General features: G+C 42.4%; 1 protein-coding gene across 1 annotated transcript in view; it reads left to right on the forward strand.

Annotated features, from left to right (window-relative positions):
• The window catches only part of LOC136826881 (pyruvate dehydrogenase E1 component subunit beta, mitochondrial-like), a 98,715-nt gene that overhangs the window by 62,764 nt on the left and 8,811 nt on the right, over positions 1–27,140 (forward strand). Inside the window, exon 6 of the mRNA XM_067084413.1 lies at positions 12,166–12,399. Within this exon, the coding sequence (XP_066940514.1) occupies positions 12,166–12,399 (234 nt within the window). The remainder of the gene's footprint in view (positions 1–12,165; positions 12,400–27,140) is intronic.

Consider the following 27,140-nt stretch of genomic DNA (forward strand, 5'->3'; position numbering starts at 1 on the left):
GTCCCATGCCTCATCTTACTGTTCCCAGCCCCAGTTACCAGATCAGGACAGCACTGGTAAGACCCAATACTACACCGCCTCCCCTCATTGGGTGTCTGGATAACCGCTCAATGGAACAGAGTGGAGATCACGCTGCACTGGGACCTTCTACTCCGGCAGTAACGGGAGGCCTAGAAGATGAGCGTAGAGTCCTCGCTCCTAGAAGTACCAGATGAAGAGAATGGCTTTGCTAAATTTGTCCTTCAGATCCGGAGAAAATTGGGTCTTCTCAAATTGGACGTCATCGTTTTGGAAGAGTACCCCGTCTCTTATCTGGACATATATCGGACAGTCTCCCAGAGACAAAGCAAACAGTGTTTCTTCCGTTGTCCCCATTAATTACAGACATTATGAAGGATGTGAAGAGCCTGATAGTGGGAGGTGGTTCTTTGACTTCCTCCAGATCACAGAAATTGCTCACTCCACCAGTTCCCTGCCAGGCAAAATATTACACACTGGGAGACTCCTGTGCCTCGCAAAGACATTAAGAGCCATCTCCTGGCTGGATAGGTGCCAGAGAGCCTGATTGAAAGAGATGAAAGATCTAATTCCACAGAGAACAGGCACTCCATGGGGGAATACGTAGCCCCAGTGGGTAAGGCATTATCCTACAGGACTAAGCATGTAACCCATGAGTGGGCTAATGTTATCCTCAAGAGGAGAGAGATGTCCTTAAGCATTAGTTCAGAAACAGATCTCACTGGATAGTTAGCTGAGTCTGCGAAACAGTCCACTCCTGCGCTCACCTCACTACTTCCCCCTGGATGTATTTAACCAGGCGACAGCGGAGAGGAGGGAAAACTGCAAGGACTCACTTTCCTCAGTGTCGAGTAAGACAATCCTGAGAGTTCAATCCACCCAGTCCAGCCTTCAATATAGACCTCCTACCTCCACCAGACAGATATTTCTTCCCTGACAATGGCCCCAAAACCATGTGGCTCCTCATGGAAAAAGATGGGATGACGAAGGGAACAGGACAGGGAAGAGAGGAGGATCAAGATGAGACTTGGAGTCTCTCACCCCCAGACCTGCAGAAGGTGGGTAGCTGTCTGGGGAGCAAGTGGTCTGTATGGCAGTGGTGTGGAGCAGAGGAGTGGACAGTCTATACCCTCAGGAAGGGATATGTTCTACCCTTCGATAAGAAACCACCGCTGTCTTTGGGACCAATCGTCTCCCCCTACCGGAAGAATTCACACAAGGAGAGGGCCCTGCAGCAGAAGATCAGAGACATGCCACCAGAAGAGGTCGATAGAAATGGTAGAGAACAACACACTGAGCTTCTACAGTCACCTCTTACTAGTGGAGAAAGCATCGGGGGTTAGAGACTGGATACAGATCTATCAACCCTGAATGACTTCTTTCGGCTGACCCAGTTGAAGATGGAGATGGGGAAGTCAGTCTTAGTGTTCATCAGGGAAGGGGAAGGAGATTTCAGGGTCTCAATAGGCCTTCAGGATGCAGCTCCCCAGGTTTTCACCAGAGTGTTCCAACTAATGTCAGAATGGGCCCACAGGAGGGGTATCAGACTACAAAGGTCTCTGGATGACTGACTCATACTGGCTTCCTAGACACAGAAAACCAAGAAGGACAGGGACAAGCTTCTGGCACTATGCAAGCACTTACGAATTCTCCTCAACTGGAAGAAGTCAGAGCTAGTTCCCAAGCAGAGAATCAAATACCTGGGTATGAGGATTGACATGGTGAAGGCAATGGCCTATCCATCACAAGAAAGGTTGGACAAGCAAAAAGTGTCCAAACCCTTCCTGTGGAACTGCCTTCAAACAGTGAAACAGTGGCAGGTCCTGGTAGGTCACCTTGTGCCCTTAGAGAAGTTGGTACCCAGGGGCAGGACTCGTATCGGTTCCCTGCAATGGCAGATGAAAGGGATGGGAGAGAGAGATTCGGAGACCAGGATACAGAACATAGAAGTGACAAACAAAGCCTTGAGGACCTGCAGTGGTGGAGGGACCCAAAGAACCACCTGTAGGGGCATAGATAAGTCGTCCATCCCTAGAGATGCAGGTATGCTCAGATGCATCCCAAAAGGGGTGGGGCGCCTACCTGAATGGTATGTGAGTTTCAGGGACTTGGGATGAGGAACAGCAAAGGCAGCACATCAATGTCTTGGAGATGTAAGCTCTCCTCCAAAGCAAATCCACAGTTGTGATGAGTGACATCACCTCAGTGGTCGTTTATGTAAACAAACAAGGAGGCTCAGTTTTTCATGACTTGAATAACTTGGCAGTGGAGATGCAAGAATTGTCAGAGACCAAGGAACTACTGCTGTCAGCCAGATATATCCCCAGAAAGAACATCATAGTGGATCAATTAAGCAGGGCAGATCAGATAGTGGGGACAGAATGGTCCTTGGAACAAGGCTTGCCAGACATGTTGCTCATGCTGTGGGAGGTTCCCACATTGGACCTATTTGCCACAGCAAGGAACAACAAGCTTCCCACTTCAGTTCCCAACCAAAGGGCCATCCTACAAGACACCTTCCAGCAACCCAGGGACAACCTGGATGTGTAGGCATTTCCCCCATGCACCCAACTGAGGAAGGTCAGCAACAGGCTGTTTGTGTCCCAAGGGCTGAGAATGACACTTGTAACTCCAAAGTGGCCCCAGGCAGAATGGTATGTGGACTACCTCCACCTGCTAGTAGAAATACAAGGGAAATTAGGCTCAACCTCACCCTGCTGAAGCAAGAACACAACAGGTGGTATCATCAACCAGTGGCCTCCCTCCAATTTCACAGGTGGAGACTATCCAGCACCTCCTTAGAATGAAAGGTTTTTCAGGGAAAGCTGTGAAGGCCATCTCTGACCCCTCAGGCCGTCATCCTTCGGACTGTATCAGAAAATGGAAGGTTTTCTCCATTAGTGCAGTGGCCGAGCTCTCCATCCCCTCAAAGCATCTGTGAGGGATGTGGCAAACTTCCTCCTCTTTCTGTTTCAGGAGTCTCTGTCAGTGTCAGCAGTTAAGGGATATAGGACTCCCCTGGCCCGAGTGTTCAAAGCTAGGGGCATAGAGTTTTGTCTTCTTGGGAGCTGCCGGATGTGATTAAGAACTTCAAAAGGATTTGCCAACCACATGAACTGAAATCCCCAGAGTGGGACGTAAACAAAATCCTAGCCTTCCCCAGACGTCCGCTCTACAAGCCCCTCAGAAGTGCGTCGGACCGGGACTTGACATTGAAGAAAATTGTTCCTTTTGGCCATTGCTTCAGCAAAGAGGGTAGGAGAGTTGCATGCCTTCTCATACAACATCACCCACTCCCACGGTTAGATGTCTATTGGGTTCAGATTCCTTCCAGAGTTCGTTGCGAAGACCCAGAATCTAGCCACTCACGACCCAAGATTTGATGGTGTTTCCACCTCCTCCTTGAAGGACTTCATGGGAGAAGAAAAGGGAGAGATGTTACTATGCCTGGTGAGGGTTTTGAGAGCCTACCTCAGACATACAGCCCCTCATAGACTGACCTACAGGAGACTGTTTAAGTAAGGGTCGGGAGAAGAGGGAGATTCTGAGAAACGCCATCTCTTTCTGGTTGAGAGGAGTGATTATGAGGGCATACCAGCTGGACCACAGCCAAGACCCTTCTCCAGCCAAAGTAAGGGCTCAAGATATCAGAGGTATACTGTAGGACCTCTGATGGTATTCACGAAGAATCTCTCAGTCATCCTGGTCCTCCAGGTGCTAGTCTGGAAGAGACAGATGACATTCCCTTCCTTTTACCTCAAGGACTTGCCAGTAGTGGCAGCCCAATAGGTGATATGAGGACGTAGACCCCTATGGAAGCTCCGTCAGGAAGAGGGGAGACAACATCAGAGACATGACAAAGGTCTTGGTGAGTAAGGTTTCACATAGTCACCACTCTACTTACGAATGTTCATGTTACAAATATTCAGAGGTATGAGAGTCACAAATTAAAATTGTGCATGGAAGTTCAGATTTTGCTCTGTGCACCTATTCTGTTAGTAAGAAGTTTTGCAAATAATAGAAGAGCACTAGGAAGAAGAACTTGTTCCTTTAACCCCATCCCTGATTATCTCAAATATTCTCTTGATTAATTACCATGTATTCTTACAATAACGAGAATATTCGTTCATGCTTGTAAAATATTCCTACTTATTTCTGTCTTCCCAGTTTAACTCGTTCTTTGATGAATTCCCAATTCTACAATTCCCAATTCTACATTTCCTCTCCCCTTAGGAAATGTTTAGTATGTATTTTTGTCAATAGATGGCCGTGTGCATTGTTTACTTATGAACTTCCAGTGTCATATACTGCTCCTGCGAAGTTCTCTCCAAGTTCATAACTTTCAAAGCATGAAAAAATACTAAATTTTGAATGTTGCATTAATATAAATTTTATTTTCTTCTTTTTACCTTTCTAACATCCAAAGTACTGTGATTCTTTATAATACTGCATGATTTAAAAGTGCAGTGCAAACAGTATAATCTGACTCTCAAGTTAATTCAGAAATGCAAACATCAACAAAAACTATGCACTACATATTAAAAACCAACTTACGAACAATTCAAGATATGAACAGCTGTATGGAAAGTAAGCAGTTCGTAAATCAGGGAGGGACTGTATACTGAACCTTTGCATATGCTTAATCAGACAGTTTGCTAGGAACACTTCCACCTACTTACCTGAGAGAGATCATCTGCCCACCTCAGTGAGGCTCCATACATGAAAGTGTAGGTTTGTTTGTATACTTGTCAAAACAAATAAATTATAAAGAAATTTGTATTTTTCTTAACATACAAACCTTTGCTTCTGTATAGATATATGTACCCTCCTCGTACCACCCCATGTAGTTTCGATCTCTCACTACCCCTAGGAGACAGAGCATAACTGCAGACGGGCTGACTCACACAATGGGAGAAGGTAGGCAGTCCCGGGTTGCAGGTGACCATAGGCTTAGCGTTATGATTTTGTTTTTTCAGAGACAAATCAGAACAGCCGAAGCGCAACAAGTGCGAGTACTCCATATATGAAAAATACAAATTTCTTTTTGATTTGTTATATTTTTTGTAAATATAAAATTATACTAATGTAATTAGGTTCTCATAACATATTAAACAGGTAAAACAAATATGACAGGTGGTTAAAACAAGTTGTGCATAACAGAGAATTTTGCAATGTGTCATCACCTTTCATGTTTTATAAGGTGTAAATTTATCTATTTCATCACAGGTACAGGTTTTGCAAATTACGTACGTATGTAGTAACTTGCATTGAATTTTACAGAGTATTTTGTCATTGACTTTATGAAATTTCCTGTACTGTTTCACATCAAAAGTGTTTGCCCATAATACCATATAATTTTAGGATCTTAATTTTCATTTGAAGAAAATGGGCAGACTTGGTTTGTTTTAATGCCTTCAAGATAATTTTTTCATATCTAGTTGCCATACTCATTTTACTTCACAATAATATTTCATCATTTGAAGAAAATTAGCAGACTTGGTTTGTTTAAATGCCTTCAAGATAATTTTTTCATATCTAGTTGCCATACTCATTTTACTTCACAATAATATTTCATCATTTGAAGAAAATGAGCAGACTTGGTTTATTTTAATGCCTTCAAGATAATTTTTTCATACCTAGTTGCCATACTCATTTTACTTCAGAATGATATTTGAAAATTATTTCTTCACTTTCTCTACTAGTATTGTGTATTTGCATGTAAAATGTTTTGAAATCAATTAAAGCTTTTTTATGTAAAGAATGAAATGGGGAGACTGACTGTTCAATAAAAATATGTTAATAGTCTTAACACCTTGCATGATGAGGAGACAAAGCTATTGAAAAGACTTCTCCTCATCTGTTGAAAAGACTTAAGACTGGTTGCATCTGGACTGCCTAAGAAAGTAGAGGATTTCACATATTGTTAATTTATAACTTCTTCATGAGGCTGATGTGTAACTAAGACAGGAGTGGAATATTGCCAGGAACTTCTTGATAGCAGTGTCTTAAGAAAAATAGAAGTTGTATCAGTAAAACAAGACTGTAGAGAGAGACAACCTTAAGAAGAAAGTAAAACACTTCCAAGTTTGAAGTAAGAACTGGGACATCTGTTACTAAAAAGCCTTTGATCTGATTTTAAGATCAGCAGAGTATAGAGTGATGTCCTAGTTATGAGAATATTCCATGCAAGGATGCATAAGTACCTGAAAAATCTGGAGCTGCTTTGAGATGTTTAATGGCACCTAAAGTGCACACCCAGCTTTACAGGGACATACTTGGTACAGGGACATACTTAACCAGGCCCAAGTTATGACCTTTCTAAGAAATGGTACTAATTTCCTCTGGGAGAAACCCGAAATGTTCATGGATTGAAAACGTCAACCACCTTAACAGCAACCCTGTTCTACCGGAGGGGTGTCACCCATAAGTCCCTAGACACCTCATTGGGACCTGTGGTGTTTGCTCAACAGGTTGTGTAGTCACCCATGTCACCCATGCTCCTTTTGGACAGAAAAGTACCATGCCTAAGATATACCTAAGGGCATAACACTTGGGTGAATGGTAGTAACAGCCCTCTCTTCCCTCTTCCTTCTTTCTCCCTCTGTGGGGCAGGAGCTTGGGCCGAGTACATGCCAGATTGGCCGTAGCTGCACATTGGTTATATAATTGAGTGCTCACCCATAGATCTTTAGCTAATAAGATACAGTTGTGTCTGCTATCTCATTTAGCAAGTGGGAGTTAGGGGTAGCAGTATTGTAGAACCATAATCTGAACCCATCTGTTGATTGTCCAGATTTACGTAACTTCTGACTTGTCACCCCTCATAGGATCATAATGGGTTCTCTTAGTTTTCCTATTTGAGCAAGATGTACACTTCTCACTTGGGCTTAGGGCCTTATTGCTCTGTCATTCCTATATCTGACTGGATAGAAGTTTACTGGAGCAACACTCCCCTCCTCATGATCATGACAAGAATGTGACATTTCTAGGTGGAGCTTCAACTTGCCAATCAGTTGAGAATCAGCCACCAACCTGAAGAGGGAATCTCATACATAAAAGGCGATGGTTTGTATTTTTGTTAGAACACGTAAGTTTTGTATGTAAACCAGAGCCTTTTATCATAAAGCCATTTCAGTTATTCTGCTTAGTCCATGATGCCAAAGGAAAATTTGCATGGTGACTGCAGGTGAGTGGGAGCTTCATCCTCCTATCACCAGTTAACAACCTTGTTACCAAGTTTCAATAACTGACTCCAGCTCACACTGAGGAATACTCCTACATAAAAGGCTCTGGTTTGTATACCTAGGAAAAGTACAAATTAATTTTAAAATTTGTTATATTTTAGTGTTTTAGATCTTTATTGTACCTTTGTGCATCTATTTTATCATCAAGAAAAAAGTTATTCATGGGGTAAAGGAGATAAGGTATTGGGAAGCAGGAATAAAAAAATAATTGAAGGTGATGCTAAGAAAAAAAAAGACAAGGCATACAATTTCAAGATGAAATTAGAGATATGATGATAATTGGTATGAATAAATGAAAGGATAATTAAGCTGGTAAAGATGAAAGAAAAGAAGGTATTTTATAACGTCAGTACATGCATCACAAACAAGGAGGTTAGAAGAGGAAAAGCTTGAATTGTGTGAGAGGTTTTCAGCTATAGTGACCGAAGTGGGTATAACAATTGCAGGATTTATGGGAAAAAATAGCTTTGGAGATTGCTATAAACACAACAGTTAATAAGCCCATAGTGAAGTTGATGAGATATAATAGTGGAGAAGCTAAAACACCAGTGGATTTTATGATTAGAATTACAAATGATGTCAGAGAAAAGTATTGCATTATTATACCAGGTTGGGAATGCTGTGAGCAAGTAGACAGCAATTGAAAGAAAGAAGATGAAGAGGAAGTCAAAAGAATAAAAACATGGAACTGAAAAACTAAGAAAAAGTATTTAAAAGTGTCAGCAGATGTAGCATCAAAAGGTGTGATATGGAAATTGCCCAAGAAAAGGCATACAAAAAGGAACAGAAGCAGTATGTGTTGTGACAGAAAAAGATATAGCAAAATGAGAGAGAGACAAGGCATTGGATTCAAGATGTATGAAGGGCAATTGAACAGAGGAAAAGAGCTTTTAAGTTGTTCCAGAGAAACATGGAATAGGATTGAAAGATTGTGTAAAAGAGAAGGGAGGTTGAAAAGCAGTGCAGGAGGCAAAAAAAAAGATCTGGAAGTGGAATTAGCATCTCAGTTTTAAAATGTATGTAAAATATGAAAATGGAGAAATTAAAGCTGAAATAGGGAATAATGTAGAAATGGAGGTATTGTGAAAATTAATAAATAGAATACAAATTTTAGGATGTTGACATAACAGAGGGCTCAATAGATGATTGACTTTCAAGGGTTAGTTGAGCCCTTGTGGTTATGAAAAGTGGAAAACTCTCAGTACCCTCCGGGTTGAGTGGTTTTCTAAGAGCAGTTGGCTATTTAGTCTTATGAACTAACCCAAATATTTGAAATTATGAAGAAAGAGATGACCTGAAAAGTTTGAAAAAAAGGGCGTGGAGAAGGTGTTGGCCCAGTGTTCCAATATACTATATTGCTATTTCCCTTTGCCCCTGCAAGGGGGTAGTGCCGTCAGTGCACTTTATGTGGTGCACTGTAGGCATTACTTAGAGGTTTTTGCAGCATCCCTTCACCTTCTAGCTGCAACCTCTTTCATTCCTCTTACTGTACCTCCGTTCATATTCTCTTCCATCTGACTTTCCACCCTCTCTATAATAATTGTTTCTTAGTGCAACTGTGAGGTTTTTCTCCTGTTACACCTTTCAAACCTTCTTACTGTCAGTTCCCCATTCAGTGCTGAATGACCTTAGAGATTCCAGCACTTGGCCTTTGGCCTAAATTCTATACTCTGTTCTATTCTACTTCCCTTTGCATATCTGCTTTTAGTATTCAGCAGTTATCAGTTTGTTTTATTCCAGAGATCAACAACAGAGGCAGTCTACATTGCAAGGCAAATACAAAAGTATCATGTACAGAGCAATTGATTGTACCACTTATTTGTGGATTTTGAGAATGCATTTGACTGAGTGCCAAGACATTATAGTACAGTAGGTTGTAATTGTGAAAGCAGAGAGTACTGGAGTTACTGAACTACTGATGTGACCATGAGAGATAAATTTTAGTATTCTTCAAGGGTAAGCACTGAGCCCTTTGCTGTTTTTTTGTAGTAATGGAAGAAGTTACATAGGAGTGCAATAAGGGGCTGCTTTATTCTTTGTTAGCAGCAGAATCTGAGGAAGAAGGTATAGAATGTTTAACCACGTGTCGAATGTAAAAAATAGTGTTACAATTGTTGTCATATTCCAAATTGCAAATGGATAATGCTAGAGCAATTTGGAAGAGAGGACTAGGACAAGCATAGAAGAGATAGAACTTATGTTACTCTGCGGACTGCTTTACTTTGGTGCAAGCATTAAGAAGGCACTATGAGAGTAGCAGTGTTCTTGATGAAGTGGGAAAAGATGCTAGACTGCTGGTGACTAAGAGAATCTCAGTGCTTTAGGAATAAGAGAATAGATTAACCGTGCATAGATCTACTGTTCCGCACACATTAACACTTACAAAGAAAATTCAGGAGATTTTGAAGACATGATTATAAAGTACAAGAAACTGTACATTCCCAATTTTTTGTATTATCTGGTTTTGTTTCTCTTCTTTCACTTTTCTTTGCAATTTCTACCTTAGTTTATTTTTTCTCATCCCCTCTTTTAATAATTCCTAGACAGGGTTAGTGGTAGCAATGTACCTCATGTGGTGCACCATAGGCATGACTGTAGGGTGTTTACAGCACCCATTTGGCCTCTGGCAGCACCCATTTTTTTTCGCTTAACTGTGCCTCCCTTCCCACTTCCATGCCTCCATTCCCACTGCCTTGTCTTCGTTCCTGATTCCTTGCTGTCCAGCCTCTCTTTGACTTTACTTCTTATTGCAGTTGTCTGAATCACTTTACCTTGCTATTCAGTCACTCCAACTTTTCACAATCTAAGTGTTGAATGGCTGAAAGTTCCCAAGTGCTTTGCTTTCTTGCTTATATTTCATAATTCATATATTCTAACAACTCCCTGTGTAGATAAAGGGTTGCTCCTGAATCCCAGAAGTTCATTCCTGAAATGGACAATGCATACGTGAAGCTGTTAAAAGGTTCTGCTTCAGTGAAGTTAATTGTAATTATGAAGCAAAGACAAGGTTCACTCCATGAAATGAAAGTTATTAATGGTGTGGATAGAAGACCAGCTAAAATAACAAACACCATTAAGCCTTATTACCATCCAGGCAAAGGCTAGAAGTCTGTTTCAGACCTTTGAGGAATGTGCAGGTGATGAGTATTAATAAGAATTCATTGCAAGTACTGTATGGTTCAAAAGGTTCAAAAGATTTAGTTTGCATAATGTTCAGGTAACAGGAGAAGCAGTGAGTGCAGATGAATTCATGAAAGAAAAAGTATAAAAGACTATAGCATTTACCATGTAAAAACCATGGTTATACATTCTTAGAGTAAACTTGAAAAAGCTCCAGAGTGAATGTGAAAATGTAAACATCACCAAAAGCATGTGTTCCACACATGATACGCAATCATCACAAGAATTTGTTGTAACGTTATGATGAAATAGAAATAGATTGATATGAAACTCAAGATCAGTAATGGTAAAGTCCTTTCCAATACTGTACAGAATTACTATGAAGTAATATTCATCAGTCAATTGATATAAGGTTAAACTGATTTTAGGGGTAGTTACCACTGGCTTATTGTCAAAGCATTTGAAACATGGATGTAAACGTAGGGCAAGTTACAAAACATTGAAGTGAATTGGAAAATTAATTAGTGAATGAAATATATCATCAGTGACAAAATATTCTTCTGCATACTGTAAATATCTAAGTATGATATTAAAATAAAAAAAGCTAAATGGTGGATCTTTGTGTAGGATGTCATAATTGACAAAATGCCACATGTAGATGTAAACACAGGTTAAATTACATGCAATGCTTCTATAATATTACAAGATGAAATAGGAAATCGATGATGACAATAAAACAGAAGATTAATAATACCATTTTAGTAAATTTCTTAAAAACAATTAAGAGTAGTCTGCAGCACAATATGACTGATGCAATACTTGTTAAGTATAATTCATTGTAAGGGAACGCAACAAAGTAAAGATGCAAATTTACTAAATATATTCATTGTGATAAAACCATGCAGGCTATAGGTAAAAGAAGTAGGGCTATGGGGTAGCCCATATATACTACCTGTGTACTGAATTGCTAACCATTTTACGTCAAAATTTGACTTCCGACATGCATGTAAGAACATAACCGCATCGTTGCTCGATGCCTACCTGTATCTACAAATTGGCCTTTCAGCAAGTATGGCCTTTGATCCAATGACAGTTAGTGTTAGACACAAGTCATTTGCAGTGGAACACGAGTGGCAGGCAATGACTGCCTTTTTGGTTACTGTTATACTTGAATTGTCAGCCAACTTCGTCTTTAGCAGTCTGTCAAAAGTACAAAATCCAGGTTCAGAATGTCTGTATAATACAGAGTTTAATTTACATTGTAGAAGATGGTACAGTACTGTCCTAAATGGCCGTGCCTCACTCCATAGTGTATAAAATTTTTGCAGGTTCACCCATTGTGTCTGCATGCAGTTTTAGGCAGTTCATATTTTCTTCATTCACATGAGGATATTTTCTTTTGTTGAAGCTTTTTAGTTATTCCTCATGAATGTGTATGAAGAGTAGTAGTATGGAACATTGTACATTACACTTCAAATGGTTGATGCAAGGCATTACTACTGTAGTGCATACTATACATCATGAATAGTGTTTGTTTACTGCCACTGTTACTACTATTACTGTTGTCACTACATTATACTAAAATTATTCTTTAGGTGTATTATCAATAAAGGTACTTTAATTATGGTAAGCAGAACTTTGATTTTTTATGTACCCGTCATTGAGTAGGACAATTAATTTTATTTCTCCACTGAATGGTTGTAATTAAATTTTTAAGATTTATGCAGTTTATAACCAGATATGTTTTGTAAATATATAAAATATCATGTATTCAAATTTTCAGGTCATCACATAACTCTAGTGGCACATTCACGAGCTGTGCTTTTAGCACTGGAGGCTGCAAAAGCACTTGCTGGTGAAGGAGTGGAATGTGAAGTCATAAATCTTCGATCTCTAAGGCCATTAGATGAAGGTGCCATTGTTAACTCCGTAATGAAGACACGAAACCTTGTTACTGTTGAACAGGGATGGCCGCAGTGTGGTATTGGAGCCGAGATCTGTGCTAGAATAGTGGAAAGTATGTATACTTAGCCAAAAACTTGTGTATTCTTTTGACTTTTGTAGTCCACTCATGCATGCAAGTGGAAGAAATATCTCAAATGTTTGCAACAGGCAGCTTGCAGGAACTTTGGTTGATAAAATTTAGAATCTCTTTACAGTAGCACCTCAACTTAACAGATACTTAGGGGTCTAGCTTTCTATTAAAAGAAAAACCGTATGATTTAGCCTGCACTTGAAAATTTTCTATATATCTTAAAGTTAACAGCAGTTCCACAAGTAAACTAACCTGTACTTTATACTTGATATTCAGTTTTAGAGATTTATTTTAAAATATATGATGTCTGAAATGGTAGCCACACAAAAAGTAATAACAATAATAATAATAATATAGCTGATAAATACAGAAGTCCATTTAGTTTACACATTCTTTTATTTATTGTGACTGGCTTCAGGTACCCACTTGATGTTTTCATTTGATACAGTCATTACATTTATTGAGCATCCTCCTAATTGAATTAGCCTCAATGGCTATGGTTTAGAAATTAAATTTAGCACAACAGATAGTTGATGGATGTTATATATATTAGAAAATCTTTCCATTTGTCTCTTTGTATTTAGGTTTTGGTATGTATTTGCTGGATGTATTTGGAAATTTAGATTTTCTTCTTTGACCCACTCTGCTTTAGTTGCACTTTTTGAATTACATGTATACTGTCATGTATCATATTTTCAGATCTGTTTTGTAAATTAATTGGTTTTTGCCAAACTTTTACAAATATTTTTTGTCACTAAGCATTGTAAATTTTAAATTTAGCTAATTATGTGCTTTATGTGTTTATGTTATCTTTTCTCACTGCTCTGGTAATGCTTTAGTCAGTGGAGGTGATGAAAATGTTCATTACTTAAGTTATGCAGTGAGAGAAGTATGTTATAGCAGTACTAATGGATATTGTTCATAAATCAATGACCCTTTTGAACCCTACAGTTTAATTATTTACATCTTAGCTATGTTATGTTTCAGGTAAGACATTCATTGCAATTATGCTCTATATTGCACTGCTACATTTAGCATGTGAGGATGAGGATTACAAACAGTTGCTGTACTAATGTCCTATTTCCTTGGCCTTGCATATTCAACTAACTCCTGTATATAATGTGCATTGTTAGGGTCAAGGTAGCGCGGTTGGTTTCACTGGGACTACACAGAGTGGTGATCCAGACTTGAGCCAAGTCATGATATGATAGATTTTAGTGGGTAGATAAAACTTCGCTATCCCTGCGAGCCAGGATTAGCTTTTTCAGGAAATCCACAGGTGTTTATATGCTGAGTCATCAGGAGCCACTGCCTGGTCTTAGCTTGAGTGTAGAAGGGCATAGGTGCTGATCATATGTGTATATATTCATCTGTCCCCTGCCTCTGCTGCTCATGAGAAACCTTGAAACCTTTAAACTTTTAGTGGCAATTAAAGTACCTATCTCACTCATCGTGTTCATATTTTCTTCTTGATCTCCATCAGATGAAGATCTTTTGGCTTCACCCATTTTATCAGTTGTCACTTGAAATGTACTGATTTACTGTGATACCCATTGCTTTGGTACAATGAGCAGAAGTCCAGAAAGACTCACAGGCAGCTAAAATTTACTGACATATCTGTAGATCCTGTTTATTAGTGGAAAAATGTAATAATTTGCCTATCACATTTTGTGAATTTTTTTACTTCTATTTTTGCATTTTATATTAGATTTTCCTGCGACAGATCAAGCAATATTTGTGTTTTTACTAGTGCCACAACGATTTCCAACAGAAAAACATTGCATCCTCAATAGCAATTTTTTCTTAAATATACTTTGCCTGTATAAAGTTGTTAATTTTGAAGTTTCCTTCATTTTTGATTGATGTGTCTCCCCTGAATTAAATTTTTAAACAGCATGAAATTGGAAGTCCAACTTACCTCTTAATCCAGCTTATGTCTTAATCGTGTAACAAAGTATCATGAATACAGTAAACCCCCAGTATTCACAGTCTCACGATTCGCAGACTCGCCTATTCGCGGATTTCTCTATAGAACATATATACGCATTATTCGCTGAAAATTCGCCCATTCGCAGTATTTTTCAATGAGAAATATTCACTAATTACTGTATTTTCATCTCATTTTCATGACTAAATGCACTTTTTGTGATAAAACTATTAACCCTTAAACGCCGACTGGACGTATCGTACGTCGACTAAAATTGTCTGTTGGGTGCAGAGTGGACGTACCGTACGTCGACTACAAAAAATTTCAACCTTCGGTCAACTTTGACTTGACCGAAATGGTCGAAAAATGCAATTGTAAGCTAAAACTCTTACATTCTAGTAATACTCAATCATTTACCTTCATTTTGCAACAAATTGGAAGTCTCTAGCACAATATTTCGATTTATGGTGAATTTTTGAAAAAAAAATGTTCCTTACGTCCGCGGGGTAACTCGGCCGAAAATTTCAGAAATTCTTTCGTCACTTTGTCGTAATGTTTTCACCATTTTATATTAGTCGTTACATAAAGTTTTATATATGGAAACGTGCGCAATTTCATGTAGAATGCAACAGAAAATAACTTATGGTTGTAGCTTCTATCAGTTTTGAAATATTTCCATATAAATCTTGAGAAGTGCCAAAATTTCAACCTTCGGTCAACTTTAACTCGACCGAAATGGTCAAAAAAGGGATTTTGACAAAGGAAAAATCTATTTTTGAGGGAGGCCCTGTGTCACCCAGTGAAATTCCTTCTTGCACGAATTTCTAGGTATAAATATTGCTAAATATACCAGAGAAAAAAGTTATCAGGAATGCTGGGGTTACTACCCCCAGATCGAGCGTCTTCTTATATCAAGAAGGCGTCGGTATGGATAAGGGTGAGTGAACAAATCACAGCCACAGAACCACACTCGAAAGACATCCCAATGGCAAAATCCCTCGGAAGAGCGAGGAGCCGTTCCAGCTCCCCCACTCACCCGCCTGCCAAGCGGCAACCCCAGCGCCATCTGAACTCATTCCAGTCTAGCACCACCCCCAGGCTTGGCATGCCAAAGCAGGGGGGGAAACCAGACACTGGGAGGGTCACCGGGTGACACAGGGCCTCCCTCAGAAATAGATTTTTCCTTCGTCAAAATCCCTTTTCTGAGTTCGTCCCTGTGTCACCCGGTGAAATAGTAAAGGAGAATCATGCCAAGCCTGCCAAGATACAAAATAAACAAAAGGTGATCATGAACAAAAACACATGCTATGAACAAATTAGATTTAATATGCGATCTCAGCAAAGCAAAGATAAACAAATTACAGGTAAGTACGGGTGGAACAAAAACACCCAACAATACAATGATATAGATAGGTACACATAAATTATACATAAGGGAGTACATAATATACCTTAAACAATATCAAAATGTGAGGTAAACGAAGCATAAAATAAAATAACACAAGTACCTCTAGGCTTAAATCTAAATACACAGCATAACAGAACACAATCACCAAGACAAACAATAATAATGGCAATACTAGTATCAATATTGAGGAGCAAGGCAGTGAGGCATGATTGAACCAGGAGAACAGGCAGAGAAATAAATGAGGCAGGCGGGCGGGGGGAAAGGATTAGGGTTAAGGATAATTAAGGTGGGGGGATGACACTCCCCACAGCCACTGTAGAGAATTTCAAAGCTTCGAGTGATTTTAGATAGTGGCGTTTAAACACTAGAGGTGATTTCCATCCCGTATACTTGGTAAGTTCAGCAAAATCCATATTATGAAAATAATTAGTAGAGGTAGCTACCGCACGGATATCATGAACCTTAGGAACTGAATCCGGGTTGGCCTGTTTAATGAAATACAGAATTTGTTGTCTTATAGCATTCAGAGAAAGAGTTCCACCTTTTTCCCTGATGAAAAGAGGACCCGACATACACTGAGGAGTTCTTTGTAAGTAAGCCTTTAAGGTAAAGACTGGGCACAAGGACCGGTCCTGTGGAAGAGGCACCACCTTCCAGGGGGACCACCTGTCCTGAGGGTCTTCATTTTTCGCTAGAAACCTAATATCAGGGGAAAGGAGAACTTCTCCCGACGGGGAGGAAATCAATGTGATCATCACCTCTAGAGAGAGCAGACAGCTCTGAGATTCTGGCACCTGAAGCTAAGCTAATCAAAAACAAAGTCTTCCTTAACAGATCCAGATAAAAGCATTGTGAGTTATCAATATCAGAGGCCAACTTTAGAACATCGTTTAGGAACCAGGTAACCGAATGTGGGCGTGTTACCGGTCTCAAACGGGCGCATGCTCTAGGGATGGAGGAAAAGTATGAATCTGTAAGGTCAATCTTAAAGCCATACAAAAATACCTTCTTCAAGGCTGATTTAGCTGTAGTAATAGTGGCCGGAGCTAGGCCTTTTTCAAACAATGATCTAAAGAACGTAACCGGTAGGTTAGTTGTCATAGTCTTAGCTTCAGATGCCTTCAAAAAGGATGCTAATTTTTGACTGCTGAATCATATTGCCTGAGAGTAGAATCTCTCTTATCGGATTCTAGAAACAGAGTGTTAATGGGGTCAATGTTTGCTCCTTTTTAGCAGCAAATTTTATAAAGTCCACAAAACTAGGGCATTTTGAATTCTTAAGGAAGCTGACACAGTCTTGGTTTGTACTACTTGGGTCAGTCTGGGTTTGGGTATCTGATGACACCGCAACTTGAGCTCCAGAAGCAGAGGGAACCAGTTGCTCTTCGGCCAATGGGGGGCTACCAGGCCCTTGAATGACCTGAGTTTGTGTAGTACTTTCAACAACATGTTTATTGGGGGAAACAAGTAGATCCTCTCCCAATTGTTCCAATCTATAGTCATTGCGTCCGTGGCGTAGGCATGGGGATCAGATTGGGAGCCACATAACAGGGAAGCTTGTGATTGCTCTCTGTGGCGAACAGATCCACTTGGAGTCCCGAACCCAGCGGCATATCCAATCGAACGATTCCCTGTCCAGAGACCACTCCGTCTCCAACGGAGTAGTTCTGGACAGGGAATCCGCCACCACGCCCGCACCCCGCAAGGTGGGTGGCTGACAGATGCCAGCCGTGCTTGTTCGCCAGGAGAAGATAGCTAACATCACCTGATTTACGCGACCCGATTTGGAACCGCCCCTGTTTATGCAATGAACCACCACGGCGCTGTCTAACACCAGCCTGATGTGAATCTGGCCGGCTGGGCAAAGTTTCTTCAGAGTTAGAAAACAGCCATAGCTTCCAAGGTGTTTATATGGAACTGTCGAAACATTGTAGACCATGTCCCTTGTACTTTTTGTTTTGGTGAGTACCCTCCCCAGCCACTTAATGAAGCGTCTGTGTGGATTACCAGAGCTGGGGAGGAAATTGAAGGGGACAGACTTGAAAGGCCTTTGACTACGGACCATGGTGAAGTCTTGTCTTCAAGATTTGCGGGATTGAAGAGACCCTGTCTCTGAGCCTGACATTGGCTCGTCTCCGCCACACTCTGTTTATGTCTTTTAGTCTTGCTTTCAAGAGCAGGTCTGTTACTGAAGCAAACTGAAGAGAGCCAAGAATCCTCTCTTGAGACCGGCGGGATGCCGCTTTGCCCTTCAGAAATTTTCTGGTAGCGGCGGCTATCTCCCTCCGCTTGGCCGGCGAAAGGGATAGCCTGTACGAGGTTAGGTCCCACTGGAGACCCAGCCACTGAAACCGAGACTCCGGAGTCAGGCGGGACTTCTCCCTGTTCAATTGAAAGCCTAAGGACTCCAGGAACCCGATCACTATGGCTGTAGCCTTCCGACACTCCTGTATGGATGGGGCCCAAATTAACCAATCGTCCAGGTATGCTACTAGGGAGATCCCCCGGGACCATAGCTGCTGAACAACTGTTTCCACCAGCTTCGTGAATATCCTGGGGGCTATATTGAGCCCGAAAGGCATGACCTTGAAGGAGTAGGCCTGTTTCCCTAGTCTGAAACCCAGGAAGGGAGAGAAGTTCCGCGCAACCGGGACATGATAATAAGCGTCTGAAAGATCGATAGAGGTGGTGACGGCTCCACGTGGCAGTAGAGTCCGTACTTGAGCAACTGCAAGCATGCGAAATTTGTTGCATTGTATGTAGAGATTTAGACGCGACAGATCTAGAATCATTCTTTCCTGTTTGGAATCTTTCTTGGGGACAGTGAACAGCCTGCCTTGAAATTTGAGGTGCCTCACTTTCTTTATTGCTCTCTTGTTGAGAAGCTCCGTCACAAAGTCCTGTAGAGCTTTGGAGGAGGGTTGATAAAACCTGGTCAGGGAGGAGGGTCCCTGATCCAGCTCAACCCAGGCCCTTGGACACAATGCTGTGTGCCCAAGGACTGAAGGACCACTGGTCTCTGAACCAGTATAGGCATCCACCTACCTGACTGGTCTCAATGGGAGGAAGCAGGTTTGTTTCCTCTACCACGGCCACTTCTCCCCCGGGAGACGGATCCAGCTCTACCTCTGTAGGGGGCTCGGCCTCTACCCCCCCTTTCGCTCCTATTAAGGCCATGAAAGACCCCACGGCCTTCATAGGTAGGGTTGTACGCCGGCGAGGAGACGTACGTAGGCACAGCAAGGGATTGGGCTGGTTGAACCAGCACATACTGTTGGGGTTGAGCCTTGGAGGTGGATGGTTGGTTCACCGTTGAGACCGGAACTGCCTGAACTACTGTCTGGTGTTGTGGTCTCCTATGCCTTCTGTAACGTTTCCCAGGCTTATTCTGGGAACCGCTAGACTCCGGGGCCTTCCGCTGAAAGACAAGAGATACCCCACCGGGAGTGCAGACTCTGGTTGGCCCTGGTTGCCTTGCCCAGGACACCGGAGACTTCGTCTTCTGGGAAAAGATTTTCCCCCCAGAACGAGCTCTTCATGAGCCTGTTAGGCTCATGACGAATGGTGGCATCAGTGAAGATGAACTTACGGCAGTTCATCTTTGCCACCATGAAGTCGTACAGGTCCGACTGGAACCCTGCTAACAGGGATTTAGTCAGGACCTGAAACAAAGGCTCCTCAGCAAAGGAGACGGCGGTCGCTTCTGAAAGGCACAGCGAGTTCAAAGACCGGCTCAGACGACACCGTGCCTTGAACTCAGCCTTCAGGAGAGCTTCCGGGATCTTAGGAAGCTGCTCACTAAACTGGTTCGACGCGCAATCTGCGTCCAATTTACCAACAGTAAATGTGGACGGAGCGTCCTTCCAGAAGTCATCACCCCCTGGGAAGATAAGAGATGTAGGGTCTGATTCCCTAAGCTGAGGCAAGGGTTTGCCATCCAAGCAAGCCTGAGCGGTTGCGATAGCAACCTTGTTCAGGCAGGGAGTGGGTAGGTTATCCCCGAGGGAAAACATAGTGTAGTTGCCCTTGAAGGGGGTCAACTTCGTGTTCTCCGCCCGCCACTCGGAAAAGGTGCGCAAGAGAGCAGATTGCGCCTGATCCCTAGGGAAGATCACCGTCTCCTTAGGGACCTTGTCTGAGCGTACCCAGGCTTCCTCCATCAGCCTAACGAAGCCTGGGTAGGGGGGCAAGAGATCAGCCGGGAAGAACTCCAGCTCCTCCAGGCGTCTGGTACCAAGTCCTTCAATGGTCAAGGTATCCTCGTGGCGAATAGCGCGAAGAGCGAAACATCACGGGTTCCCAACATCAAAAGGAGGGAGGGTAGCAGTGTCAGGGATCTGGTATTGCGGTCCGGCCCCACCGGAGCGTGCCATATCGGCAAGAAGATTCTCCTGACTCTGCAGCCTCTCCGTCAGCTTAGAGAGCTTGGCCTCCACCTCCGAAGAGAACTTCTCTAGCAACATCCCCGCAAACGCCTCAGGGTCAAAGGCAGGCTGGCGAGGAGGGCTGGGCCTGGCCGCCCTCTTACTCGCTCCTTTGCCCGAGGTACCTGGTTTGCTCCTGGAGGCCACAGGTTCAGCAACCTTTGGCTTCGACGGGGGGAAAGGGGATGCCTTGTGGGAAGACGAGGACTTGAAGCCCTTCGCCTTCCACGAAGTCTTCAACTTGGGGACAGTATATGGAGCGCTGTCCCTCAAGATAGAAGACTTAGCAAAGCCCTGGAATGAAGAAACAGAGGATGAAGGGGAATCAAAGAGGGCGCCCGCCCCCACTGCCTCACTTACCTCTCTACATACCTGGTCCTGCTCGGTGTTCATGGGCTCCAGGTCCAAGTCCAGAGCGGCGACGTCCTCCGAAACCTCCGCGTAAAGGGGATCCTCTAGGAGTGGCTGGGTCACGACCCGGATCTGCTCGATGATGGGTGCGGCCACATCAGCTGGTACGGCCGCAGCGATCCGGGCTCCGGGGTAAAGCAAATCTCTCAGCTTCCCGTCGAGGACGTAGGGCTTCCCCGATGGGACATTCCTCCCAAACCCAGCCACCCAGGCGCGGAGAGACTCTAGGGCCTCCTTCTTGGAGGACTCATCGGCCTGAAAGGGGGAGCAGGGAATCAAGGGGGGCTAATATACCGTAAACTATATAAGCGCTAGAACATAAAATATAGCAACGCAGCAAACTGTAACTATCATGAAGAATGAAAGAAAGCAGCTTACCGACTCGTCCTGGATGCACCCACAAAGCGCGAAGCAAACCTCACAGCCCTCCGGATGCCAGACGATTAGGCCATCAAGCCGGACCGCACAGCCAGCGTGGGTCCGACACACCACATGCCCGTAGGGTTGGTGAAGGGTGGCGGTACACCCGGGCTCCTCACAACGAACAGTCTGTAAGTGTGAACAGTAAATGAACCTACCACTCTAAGAAACTTAAACTAAGCAGGCACAGGTATTTTCAAGCTGTACTACCGGAGTACTCCGGCGGAATGAAAAACCCCCGTCAGAGATGGGCCTATCAGAAAAGTAACTTAAAATTAGGGTAAGCAAAAAGCCCCTCGACTGCCGGAATACTCCGGCGGAACGAGGGAGCCGAATCAACGGGACCTTTACCACAAGGGGTGCCGGGAATAAGACGGCGGAACCCAAGGATAAGATCACCGGACTCTAATAACAATAACAGAAATAATTATAAATCCGACGGCGGGGTGAGCTGCCGGAAGCAAAATAAATGCATACATATACAGAGGATGGTAACATAATCGGTTAACAATGATATAAAATTCCACACACCCCGGAGTCCGGCACCACCCCCTCCGGGGGATCCCAAGCCTCAACCGCTAGAGAACAATAGAAGGGTGAGGCTACAAAACACCACAAATCCACAAGGGCAGGTGTAAGCGCCAGTCAACCCAACTAGAGTATCCCGAATGCCGGAGCGAACGCGGGACAAGGCTGAGAAAAGTAACCCTGAGAAGGTTCGAACACCTGCTCGATCCTAGGAGAGCGGGTTAACGAGACACTGAGCTCAGTAAAATGCCATCGGGGACCAGCCCTGGGAGGGAGCGAATCCCTCCACCAGGAAAGATCCCACAACTCGGGGTGGTCGGCGGACACCGACGTCACCGCGCGAGAAGATGACAAAAAGCTGGACCAGGGTAGACCAGGGTAGAGGGGGTGGTGGGAGAAGGAAGGGAGTAGGCCAGAGCAGAGGAAAACAGGAGACTGGGGAAGATGCCTTCACCCGCTCAACTGTAAACCCGACCACGCTAGGTAATACCAGCTGGAGAGATCATGGCCTACTCCGAATGAAAGGGAAGGGAATAGCGGCTAAAGGTCTCCATACTCTCACCCCACACATAGACGTAGCCTATGACATAAAAAGGGGGAGAAGGAAAGGGAGGGATGAGGAAACAACAAGGAGAGAAATTTCCGTGTCGAAGACCAACCAGAGCCGAACGGAAGGGAATGCTATAAAAGCATGGAGGAGACACACCCACAGAAAAAACCTTAAACCCTCCGTAAAGAAGGGGGAGGACTATGGGGTCTCACTCCACAACCCAAACCACGGTCAGAGGATGGAACAACAACAGAAACTCCCTCCACCTGCTGATCCCCTCCTCTCGCCTAACCTAACCCAGGTGAAAGGGAGAGCAGGAGGCCAAGGGCGCAATAAAAAGCCTAACATACACTAGGCAGAATAATAAGATAACCAGAATAATAAATCACCATCATATGTGCATAAACAATAAAATAAATTTGTGCTTGTGCTAGGCGCGTAGCCTGACCGAGAGAGGCAACAGGAAGTTAACAGTAAAACTGAGCCTGACGCCCCCTGGTAACAATAATAATAGTAAACAGTTAAAAACATGATGTCAAGCACTAGCAAAATAATAATATAATAATTGTAAAGCTAAAACTGTCCAAGGGGAAACATCCTGGGGAGTCACCGAAGCGGGAAGATGACGGGAACCCAATGTGGGAACCCCAATGATACGGTCAACAAAATTATCGTTAGAGAAACACCGAAACAACCCAGCTTAGGGAAAACCACCAGGATGAATCCTAGGGGAATAAAAATAAGCAATGAGCCAACAAGGAAAAGCCCAAACAGAACAAGCTGGACGGGCGTACCTCGCGGACAACAGGGTTGGCTGGGGGACGCCGTAGCGTCATAACAAAACCACGTATAATTAATAAATACGGGCTGAAACAGCCAAACTTATCATAAAAACCCCACAGTAAGATGGTACTTAACTTGGATACAGTAAAGCTGCTCGACGACATGCTGGATAATAGAAATAACAGCCAAAAGCACAAGCCACCAGAAAAACAGTGAAAACAATCACGTGCTAGAAAAGGAATGAGTTCAGATGGCGCTGGGGTCGCCGCTTGGCGGGCGGGTGAGTGGGGGAGCTGGAACGGTTCCTCGCTCTTCCGAGGGATTTTGCCATTGGGATGTCTTTCGAGTGTGGTTCTGTGGCTGTGATTTGTTCACTCACCCTTATCCATACCGACGCCTTCTTGATATAAGAGGACGCTCGATCTGGGGGTAGTAACTCCAGCATTCCTGATAACTTTTTTCTCTGTACAGTATATTTAGCAATATTTATACCTAGAAATTCGTGCAAGAAGGAATTTCACCGGGTGACACAGGGACAAACTCAGAAAACGCAATTGTAAGCTAAAACTCTTACATTCTAGTAATATTCAGTCTAGTACCTTCATTTTGTAACAAATTGGAAGTCTCTAGCACAATATTTCGATTTATGGTGAATTTTTGAAAAAACTTTTCCCTTACGTCCGCACGCGGTAACTGCCAAACATCTCAGAAATTCTTTTGTCACTTTGTCGTAATGTTTGCACCGGTTTATATTAGTTGTTACATAAAGTTTTATATATGGAAATGTGCACAATTTCATGTAGAATACAACAGAAAATAACTCATGATTGTAGCTTTTATCAGTTTTGAAATATTTCCATATAAATCTAGATAAGTGCCAAAATTTCAACCTTCGGTCAACTTTAACTCAACCGAAATGGTCGAAGAATGCAATTGTAAGCTAAAATTCTTACATTCTAATAATATTCAATCATGTACCTTCATTTTGCAACAAACTGGAAGTCTGTAGCACAATATTTTGATTTATGGTGAATTTTTGAAAAAAAAAAAAACTTTTTCCTTACGTCCGCGCGCAGTAACTCGGCTGAACATCTTGGAAATTCTTTCGTCACTTTGTCATAATGTTTGCACCGTTTTATATTAGTCGTTACATAAAGTTTTATATATGGAAATGTGCGCAATTTCATGTAGAATACAACAGAAAATAACTCATGGTTGTATCTTTTATCAGTTTTGAAATGTTTTCATATAAATCATGATAAGTGCCAAAATTTCAACCTTCGGTCAACTTTAACTCGACTGAAATGATCGAAAAACGCAATTGTAAGCTAAAACTCTTACACTCTAGTAATATTCAATCATGTACCTTCATTTTGCAACAAACTGGAAGTCTTTAGCACAATATTTTCATATATGGATAATTTAAAAAAAAAACTTTTTCCTTACATCCACGCGGTAACTTGGCCGAACATCTCTGAAATTCTTTCGTCACTTTGTCGTAATGTTTGCACCATTTTATTTTAGTCATTACATAAAGTTTTATATATGGAAATGTGCACAATTTCATGTAGAATACAACAAAAAATAACTCATGGTTGTATCTTTTATCAGTTTTGAAATATTTTCATATAAATCACGATAAATAGAAAAAATTCTACTTTCGGTCAACTTTAACTCGACCGAAATGGTTGAAAACTGCAATTGTAAGCTAAAACACTTTATAATCGAGTAATATTCAATTAATTACCTCCATTTTGCAACAAACGGGAAGTCTGTAGCACAATATTTCCATTTATAGTGAATTTTTGAAAAAACTTTTTTACGTCCGCACGTTATGAATTCATGCATCATTTTGTGATAATATTTTCTCTGTGTTCCTTTGATCGTTTTACAATTTGTTATATACCAAAATCATTGCAATTTAGTGTACAATACAAAGAAAAAAAAATAACTCGTTAGCTTTAACCGTTTTGCTCACAGCGCGATTTGTATCCAATTATATATGAAATTTTTTTTTTTTGCTCTGTCATATATTTCAATATTTATATATGATAATGATATTTTTTTCATTTCTGATGGTTGCATACTAAACTTCAGGCAATGACAAAAAAAGGAGCCAAAAATGAACTCTCAAACTTAAAAACTAAGCTTGCTCTGATTTTTTTAAAAACTTTTTTCCGTTTGGCGCTAATTTTAACGCCGCTGCATACGACAGACACTTTTGTAAATAGAGGCTCGGCGTTAGAGGGTTAAAATGCTCAGGTACCCAGCTAGTACTCGAGTTATGGTAATTCGCCTAACGATAATTCGATTTTGCGATGGGGTAAGCATTTAATATTGGTACGACAATGTTTATAAAATATTTTTAAATTTTGCGTGGGCACAGGCAGCAGCGTACAATCAGGCAGCAAGAGAGGCCAAATTACAATAGACCAACTTCTTTTCTTCTATCTCTTTGTGCCATCTTTTAGTTAAAAAAATAAAAGAGAATGATGAAAGTATTGTTAGTAAAATTATACTCTTGCGTAAATGCGTATAGCCATAAACAACCAAACGAGAAACTGTTGTTTTGCTGATAACCGAATCAGATAACAACAGCCGTCGTACAATTACCATAGTTATGTTACAAATGATGTTAAGTAGAATAGGACTGATATATTTTTACATTATACCCTTATTCGGTATGGATAAAAGATCGGCAAGGAAATGTACTGCTAAATTTAAACTGCAAGTTGTAGCTGATGCTGAGAAAACAATTTAGGACACTTTTTCTTCAATTTGACTTACATTATAAATAGACTGTTGACTTCTTAGACTTTATTTAGCTATTGCAGCAAAGGCTGCAATACTAGACTTACTAAGGAGAAATATGACTCACTTTATGTGCATAGAATGTAGGGGACAAGAGTGTTCAGTTGATCAAACCTGTGTCAAATGTTCAGACTGGGATGCTAGAAAATGGAAGGTTTTGGGGTCTCATTTAGCAAAGCCTGACAAAGACAGGAAACGTAAGGCGGCTGCTAGAGCCGAAAAACAGACAGTAGATAGCAAGACCATGGTTAGTTCTGCTGATGATTATATTCTTGCTTTACTTCTGCCTGCTCCTGCGGTGTCACTTGTTCCCAGTTCTCCAACTGTTAAATCTACTCCTTTATCCAGCTCTCTTGCTTCCGAACCCTACCCCCTTGCCAGCCTCGAGCCAAAACTCATATGTAATTTTGATGTCAAAATGGTGTTAATTGTGGATACTGTAACCCAGTTGGGTGCTTCAGTGTATGTCCTTATGGAGAAAGTAGAAAAAAGTGTTAGTGTTAGTGAAGTGTCAGTGGAGGTGGCGGCTGCTCTTCCCACCGACTCTCCTAAGCAAAAGTCACTGGCGTTACTCCCCTACACCTGGGACAAGTCATACTGGAGGCCCGAGGAAGGTCGTTGGGGTCTGCCCACAGGCTGTTGTCACCTCAGTCAGACCTGCTGCAACTTCCCAGGTCGCAGCAAAGGATAGTTGTTGGAAAGGCATCCAAATGGAAGTGAGTAGGCTATCCTCGAGTTCCGAGGCTTCCAGCCCCGAGAATACTTCAGTGATGAATCGCGGCCACTGAAAATGCCCACGGCGGACATGGTCCGCTCCCCTCTGGTGCCTTACAAGAAATTTAGGGAGCCCTTGTAGCAGCCTTCGTGTAGTTTCTGGGATTCCCCAGAACACTTTTCTCCAGTCTATCCTGTGAGTGAGCCCAAGTGTTTGTCTGCTATGAGACGCTCCTCGTCGTCTCACGAGCGCCCAGTAGCTCCCAAGAGCAACCGACCTCCCAGCAACCCCCAGACGCTTGGTAGCTCCCGAGAGCCCAGTAGCACCCGTTAGTGCCTGAGCTCCCGTTAGCACCTGTTAGCATCTGAGCTCTCATTAGTGCTGTTCCTCCAGTTACACCTGAATGCCCTTCAGCGCCCAAGACTTCAGCTCACAGACAGGCTTTGCCTTCCTTGGAATGCTCAGCACTTTTCCCAACGCATCTGACACCCATGCCAAACGCCTGACGACAGCTATCCCGATGCCTCCTGCGGACGTGACGGACCCATTGCCAGCTCCCATTCAGCGTCAGTAGGCGGACATCTTAATTTTGCTGGAGAGAGAGCCTTCGTTTGGCCCAGGCCCCTCAAGATTTGCTTCTATCCCATTTCTTCGGGGGATGAAGGTGAAGTGGATCAGGGCTCCCCTCCGACAGCTTATGCAGCTTTATTGACATACTTGCTGGGGAACTTTCCGGGATTCTTCTC

The sequence above is a fragment of the Macrobrachium rosenbergii genome, chromosome 41, assembly GCF_040412425.1.
Source record: "Macrobrachium rosenbergii isolate ZJJX-2024 chromosome 41, ASM4041242v1, whole genome shotgun sequence".
Classification (NCBI taxonomy): Eukaryota; Metazoa; Arthropoda; class Malacostraca; order Decapoda; family Palaemonidae; genus Macrobrachium; species Macrobrachium rosenbergii.